The sequence below is a fragment of the Cannabis sativa genome, chromosome 5 (assembly GCF_029168945.1).
Source record: "Cannabis sativa cultivar Pink pepper isolate KNU-18-1 chromosome 5, ASM2916894v1, whole genome shotgun sequence".
In the NCBI taxonomy this organism is placed as follows: domain Eukaryota; kingdom Viridiplantae; phylum Streptophyta; class Magnoliopsida; order Rosales; family Cannabaceae; genus Cannabis; species Cannabis sativa.
In genome coordinates this window covers 20,664,643-20,672,436 of record NC_083605.1, presented here as the reverse complement: position 1 = coordinate 20,672,436, position 7,794 = coordinate 20,664,643, and the positions used below count along the sequence as shown (strand labels likewise).

The following is a 7,794-nucleotide window of genomic DNA, read 5'->3' as shown; positions in this document are numbered from 1 at the left end:
CTCCTGAGTTGAGCCCAAGCATATCAGGATTTAGATTCTTTTAATCTTAAGATCAACTACTGATATTGACTTGGAAAGATATGTATGACGGTAAGTTTAATATCTTAACTTAGTTGCAATATCGGTCCAGTCCAATGTATACTCCATACATTCGAAACTAGTATACTTTACTAATGTCCTGGAAAGAACATAACACTTACTCCAAGTGTAAGTACACATCATCGCTGATTATCACATCAGTGTAAATCCAATAACACTGATGAAACAGGGACCAAAACTTTTGATTCATATGATCACAATCACATTCCACTATGTTGACGATACTGTAATTGTGAATAAACATATGATCTGGATTTAACTGATTTTATGTGTATGAATGTAATAAACATATCAAACATATTAAACCATTAGCATGTAAAATTCATGCAAACATTAATCACTTCAAATTTCTTATATTGATAACTAATCAGATTGTAAAGATTTTTATTTAGGGCATAAAACCCAACATCTATAACAAATGAAATGATGCTAAAGCCCTGAAAATTTACATGAAAATTTGTGATTTGTTGTATGAATTCTCTATCGCCCCTCGAGAGCTGTTATGCTTAAATTGCCTGATTGGGGCCGATTAGAGGAGGAATAATCTGCATCCGAAGAATATGTGCTATTGCAATAGGCCGGCGGTTTGGGTTGAGGCAACAATCTCTCACCACTCAACATTAGAACAACAGAAGACATATTCGGCCTATCAACAGGCATTTGTTGCACACACAAAAGGCCAATGTGGATGCAACGCAATGCTTCTTCCATGTTGTCATTTGGACTTTTTAGTAAGCACTTCTCAATAAGCTTAAACTCATTCCCTTCCTTCATTGAATTCCATGCCTAACAAATATTAAATAACATAAATAAATGGAAAAAATTCACTATTGATGTAATGTAACATTAATTAAGTATATTTGTATATAAAACTTACATATCCAACGAGATTGAGAGTACTATTTTCATCATAAAGGGATCTACATTTTCTCCCACTTACAATTTCTAGGATCAATATACCAAAACTAAATACATCAGACTTTATGGAAAATATGCCATCAGAGGCATATTCTGGCGCCATATAACCACTGCATTTGCATAATAATATTTACAATTAGTATACAATAAATTAATATTACAAAAGAATTGAATTTTTTAGAAATGACTTACTAGGTTCCTACTACTTTGTGTGTGTTCCCTTCTATTTGGTCTCCACCAAAAGTTTTAGCCAAGCCAAAGTCTGCAATTTTGGGATTCATGTCTTCATCAAGCAAAATGTTACTAGCTTTGAGATCTCGGTGTATTATTCTCAATCTTGAATCATGATGAAGATATAGAAGCCCCTTAGCAATTCCACATACAATTTGGAAGCGCTTAGGCCAATCTAATAGTATGCTTCGACTTTCATCTGCAAATATATAACTTTTTCTCCTTTCATTTGAACAAAATTGGCAAATTTTACAAATAGAACATCACATGTGTAAAAACAATGGCAAAAGAGTGTTACCGAAAATGAAATAGTCAAGGCTTTTGTTAGACATGTACTCATAAATTAATAGTTTCATTTCTCTATGAGTACAATAACCAAATATCTTGACAAGATTCCGATGTTGAAGCTTAGCAATTAGTTTAATTTCATTTTTGAACTCATTGACTCCTTGTCCAGAATTCATTGATAGACTCTTCACAGCAATTTCCCTACCTCCTTCCAAGGTACCCTAATAAATCACAATGAAAATATTCATAATTGGTAAAAAGAAAAGAGAATACTCTGAATAATATAAATGAGAACTTACTTTGTATACAGGTCCAAAACCACCCTCTCCAAGCTTATTAGCCTCTGAAAAATTATTAGTGGCAGTACTAATTGTATATATGTTGAACAATGGAAGCTCCATGTCATCATCTTCGCTTTCGTTTCTTGCACAATAATTATTAGTGGCTGTGAAGATTAAAACGTCGAAATGATAAGAAAACCCGTCTTGTACAATCTTGTAATATAGTGTTACAAGCTTTAGCTCATTTTGTCTATCTCTTTACAATAATATTCACAATGTTCAATATCTGAGTAATAAACAGGTATTTAGTATCTTGTGTTTATGTAAATACAGGATTGTGTTTCCAATAATTCTTATATTCCGAAAAACATAAAACAATATCAAACATGCTCTTAGAGTTACATTTTATTCATATTCCGAAAATACTAAACATACCTACAGATAGTTTATACCCAAGAATTTTCATAAAAAAGAAGATGGAAAACAGGAAAGAAACAGTTATATGCAAAGTCATTAATCTGCAATCCAATTAACTAACATAACCACCCCTAATGCCCTCCTAACCACCAAAGAAGATTTTCCCTTTCAAAAAATACCATTAATGTTATCTCAGTAGTAAATATTTAGTAAGTATGCACTTAATAATTTACAAAACCAAATGTGTTGTGTTCAAATCAAAATAATTTCAAGCCAAGAGTAGAGACTGTTACCATTAATGTATCTCCTCCTGTAAATGTAATAGCCAATCAAAACTAGTCCGATGAAGAGAATGACAGCAATAATTATCACTGCTTTCTTCACCTTGGAATAATTACCATTACTACCAACAAGTGTTTCTTTTGGAGCTGAGAAAGACAAAAACAAAATATAACAAAAACAGAACATGTGAACTTGAAATGGATATAAACAACATTTTAAAAATAGAAATTTACCCAATACACTTAAAAACAGAAGTTTTTTACATTTTTATGAACTTTTTTTTTTTATTAATATTTTCACAACTTTGAGTTTTTTAACGTTGTTTTTAAGTTGCTGCAATATTATATTATGTTTCTGCAATATGAAAACAACGTTTAAACAACGGTCTTTCTTAGAACAACCTAAAAACAAGTAAGAAATAAACATCCGTAAAAATATAAATTTGTAAAATTTTTCCTTTTGAAAATCTATAGTTTAGTATGTACCTGTTGTTGAAAAGGGTATTCGAAGATAAACATTTTGTTTTCGGCCATAACCCTTGGGATTTCGAGTATCGAACAAATCCCCGAACCATAGTACACACTCAGTGCCTATAGCTAAATCGGAAATACTACCATCTAAATTGGAATTATAACCATACGCCGAACAAGAGCAGTTGCTTAAGCATTTAGCATTGCATTCGTCGAGTTTCATGCTTTTACTCGCCCAAGTATACTTAGTTTCGGGCACTTTCAACTCAGTAGTTAAATAGAACACATCTTTCTCTTTATCATTACAGCTCACAAAACTGTTCCTCCTACATCCTTGTGACAAATTATTTTGATTCTTTGGTTCAAAGCCTTGTAAACATTGGCAGATTGGTTTATCATCCATTATTGTACATTTAGAATTAGCTCCACAAGTGCCATAAATGTCACACTTATCTCCTGGAATTCTGTAATAAGATTCCCATACTTGTTGTTCTTCTACCCATCTCATGTAACTAATTGTTTGGCTCAAAAAAATTCTTGAGATTAGTGACTTATTTTGAGCATTGTAAGTGAAGTAAATTTCATCCTTGTTGTGCACAAATTCATAACCAGAGTTTTTCCAAAAAACTGATACATAATTTGAAGTTCCACCGAAACTTACCCCCCTCCATGGCCCTTCGCGATACAAAATCGAAGACCCATTACGGATTAATAGTTGAGGAGCTATATGATCTGGCTCATCAAGCTCAATTCCATAAGTTAAATCTCCATGACAAGGATCATCAGAGCTCTTCCATGACGATAATCGCCTATTTAGACCTCTCTTCAAGTCCCATCCTAATATCATTCCTGGTAACATTGTATCAGTTGGATAATCAAAGCTTTCCCATAAATATTTTGTTGTGTTTGCATCTTTATCATCTCTCAAAACCAAGTTACCATTATCCAAGAGCTGAACTAGTGGTTCCCGAGCTTGTTTAGACGAGTTTGTAGACCAAACAAGCACTCTGTTATTACTCTGTCCAGAAAAAAGCACAAGATTTCCTTTGTTGTTTATAGTCAACGAGCTAGATGAATCCTTGATGGGTTCACATCGGTTTGCAACCCAAACAACTGTTTGGTTAACTGTAATGTTGTTGTACCAAATTCCCAGGTAACGATTCTTTGATGAAGTAGCTGTTGGAGTAAAGAATCCCAGTCCATAAATTCCTTGTTTGGATACCAATATAGCTGTGTTGTTATTATCTCTCAGAATTTCTGATGGTCTAATGGTATCAACCACAGCAAAAGTTGTTGTAGACAGAGAAAAAAGACTCAAAACAACTAATAAGGTAACCAGAAATGATGGGAACTCCATTTATTATTAGTTTATGATGATGATAGAAGAAGAGGGAGGGAGTAACTTCAATCTGAGTAAGAACAAGAACATGAATTTCAAAATCCAAAATAGAAATATAGAAAGATTTAATAATAGGAGAACAAGAATATAAATAATCATTGTTTGTGGGAAACAAAGTGTTTATAGGATGCAAGTTTGAGTGAATTTATATCATGAAATATAACCTTATAATGAATGAACCTGTTGGAACTTTGGATGAATTTTACAAAAATATAGCCCGCGTTTGGTTGGAGGTAATAAAATGGTAAAGAAATAATTTTTATTTGATTTTTATGTTTGGTTGCATTTTAAAATATTTAAATATCATTCTAATGGAGTGACTTCTTTATTATTTTAGTAGAATGACTATTTCATTTGTAAAAGAAAGAAAAACTAATCCAATGTAAGATATAAAAAATTTAATTTAATTTTTTATTTTTATTTTCATTCCTATTACTATATTTTTATTCTTTCCAACTAAACGCTAATTTAGAGAAATGAACTGTGTGATAGTATAACAAGTTTTACAAGTGTATATAAGGGACTACCTTGAGACATGGGCCTGGACTTGGTTTAGTGCATAACGAAATCGTATACAAAAGCTGTTTTATTTGGGGACCCAGATTATAATAGAGCCTTACAAGAATCCACCAAAGTACTCAGTCTGATAAAAACAGTCACAGAATGATCAAGGTGAAACCAGATGAATAAATTATGTTCAAATAAGCAAACAAACACCACATAAACAATACTTATATACTCAAGAGAAATTAGTGTATGTACGTACCTGCTTATTAATGCAAGTTTTATATATATTACCAGCATATATAGATCAAAGTAGCACATGGAAGTGGTAGCACTGGTTCTAGCAACAGATCTTTAATTGTGAATTTATATGTATATATATACACAAACACACACTAGCACAGTAGCACATGCAAGTGGTCGCACTGGTGGACCCACGTGAACACAAGAGGGACAGCCGCCTCCCTTGAAAAAAATAAATAATAAAAAAAGAATTATATAGGTATTCAAGGATAATTAGAGCATCTAATATTTTAGAGAATATTTAATTAAGGTAGAAAAGTTTAGGTGGTAAAATATAGGAATGTTATACTATTGGAAATAAAAAAGAAAAATAATTGCATAAGGTACTATTCATTATTTTTTATAAAAAAAATTATATTTTTTACGTTTTAATAATTTTTTTTTACGAAAATAACAAAGAAAGCTATATAAAAGTAACATGAAAATAATATCAAAACAACAACAAAAAATAACATACAAATAACATCAACAACAAAGTAACAAGAGTACAACATAAAAAGACTGTATCTTTTGTAAATAAAATCAAAAAAATCATAAAAATGTTTAAAATTCCGTGAAACTGTATTTTTGCATTTTTTTTTTGTTGTTTTTGTATATTTGAGAAATAATTCCTAAAAAAAAATACTATTTTTGAAATTTATATTGATACCTGACATTAATGTTATATTTTTTAAAATAAAAAATAAAAGATGCAATATATATAATAGTTTAATAAAGAAAAAAATTATACATATAATAATGTGTAAAATCATAATTACAGTATTTTTAAAAATGTGCTATAGTATTGGAGTATTTTAGAAGTGAAAGTGTAAAAAATAATGTGAAAAAAAGATAAAATAAAATGAGTAATTTGCGGTATAAATACCTAAGTTTAACTCTCAGTTGTAAATAAATACCTAAGTTTAATTTTTGGCGGTAATAATACCTAAGTTATAATTTTGGAACTTCTGTAGGTACTTGGTTGTTAAGTGTTAAGTAAATTGTCACGTGGCAATCCCTGATTGGTCCAAATCTTAAAATTTTTATTGTAAAAAAAAATAATTTAAATATGCCAATAAGAAAATGACACATGATAATGACTTAATATTTAACGGTTAGGTACTTATAGAGTTTTAGAATTATAACTTAGTTTTTATTACAGCCAAAAATTAAACTTAGAATTTTATTTACAACTAATAGTTAAATTTAAGTATTTATAATGTAAATTACTTAAATATGATATTATATTTTTAAATAATGTAAAAATATATTACACCTATAAAAAATATTATCATTAGAGATGCTCTAAGACTTACTCCACTGGCAATGAGAGGAACCAGAGTACCATAGGTAAGCCATGCTTATCTCTTAAGGGCCCGTTTGGTACGCAGGACTAGATTGGATTAGACACGTTAATTTGTCCAATCCAATATTTGGGCATGTTAGAAGTCTGGATAACTAATCCAGCTAACCTCATCTGTCTGGGATTATTTATCCCACAGCAGGGTGGGATAAATAATCCCACCCTGGTGAGATTTTGTTTTATCATTTTTTAATTTTAATTTTATTAATATATTTTAAATTTAATAAGAATTTAAATGAAAAAATTATCACACATTAGTTTATATATATTTTTTTTTCATCAAAAACTTATTCATTAAAATTAGTGAAATGTATAATTTTGAATTATTATACATAAGTTTTCAAAATTTAAAATATTATTAATTAAACAATACTTACTTAAATTGATTCTAAGAAAAATAATATGACAATAAAAGTATACATTATTTTTAAATTACTAGAAAATTTATATAAATATTTTTAAAAAAATTAATATTTATATTAAATTAGTGTTTAAAATAAACAATTTTATATTATTCAAGTAATTTTATTTTACTATTTTATTTATTAAATAAAAATATGATAAAAATTTTATTATATATTTATGATATATACTTGATTATATAGGATATATTTTTTTATTTTATTTTATAATTTAATTATTTTTATTTTTATTTTTTGTTGTGATTTATTCATTTTTATTTATTTATTATTATATATTTTAATTTTAATTTATTATTATTTATTTTTATTTTAATTTAAGTTTTTCTTTTTCTAAAAGAAAATAAATAAAATAGTCTAGTCTATTCTTAAACCAAACACAGGATTACTTTTATCATAATCCAATCTTGTCCAGTCCAGTCCAATCCAGTCCAATCCTGTGTACTAAACGGGCTCTAAACGTAATCAAAAAGTTGATATTAAATATTATTATGGGTATTTTTTAATATTTTTCTTAATTATTTAGGTTTTTTTTATTATTTTTGCCTTATTTATCTAAATGTTTTTTTTATTGGTATATATGCTGTTTCTTGGAACTTTGAATACCAATTCTATCATTTATAACACCCTAAAATGAGAGCATGTGCACCTTCCTAAAAAGTCATATACATAAATATATATATATTTATAGATTTCAAAGGGAGGATAAAGTCGAAAAAGGTACTATGTTTTGTATTTGTTCAGTGCATACTACTATTGATATAATTAAATAATGAGTCTCATATAACTTAACTTGAAAAAATAAATTTTAACAAATATCACTAACTAATTATAGAGTGAT

At 28.7% G+C, this 7,794-nt stretch overlaps 1 protein-coding gene across 2 annotated transcripts; it reads right to left on the bottom strand.

The window, feature by feature from the left end:
- Positions 1-469: 469 nt before the first annotated feature.
- On the bottom strand, positions 470-5,259 carry LOC115717078 (G-type lectin S-receptor-like serine/threonine-protein kinase At4g27290). Of its 2 annotated transcripts, none has more exons than XM_061115498.1 (9): positions 5,152-5,259; positions 4,913-5,028; positions 3,002-4,395; positions 2,528-2,662; positions 1,836-1,981; positions 1,547-1,757; positions 1,210-1,447; positions 977-1,127; positions 470-885 (listed from the first exon to the last, which is right to left on the bottom strand). In XM_061115498.1, the coding sequence occupies exons 3-9, from the start codon at positions 4,341-4,343 to the stop codon at positions 580-582; spliced, it is 2,529 nt and encodes an 842-aa protein (XP_060971481.1). In that variant the 5' UTR covers positions 4,344-4,395; positions 4,913-5,028; positions 5,152-5,259; the 3' UTR covers positions 470-579. The 2 variants fall into 2 exon arrangements, with proteins under 2 accessions (XP_060971481.1, XP_060971482.1); XM_061115499.1 differs by having other exon boundaries at positions 1,040-1,127.
- Positions 5,260-7,794: the final 2,535 nt, after the last annotated feature.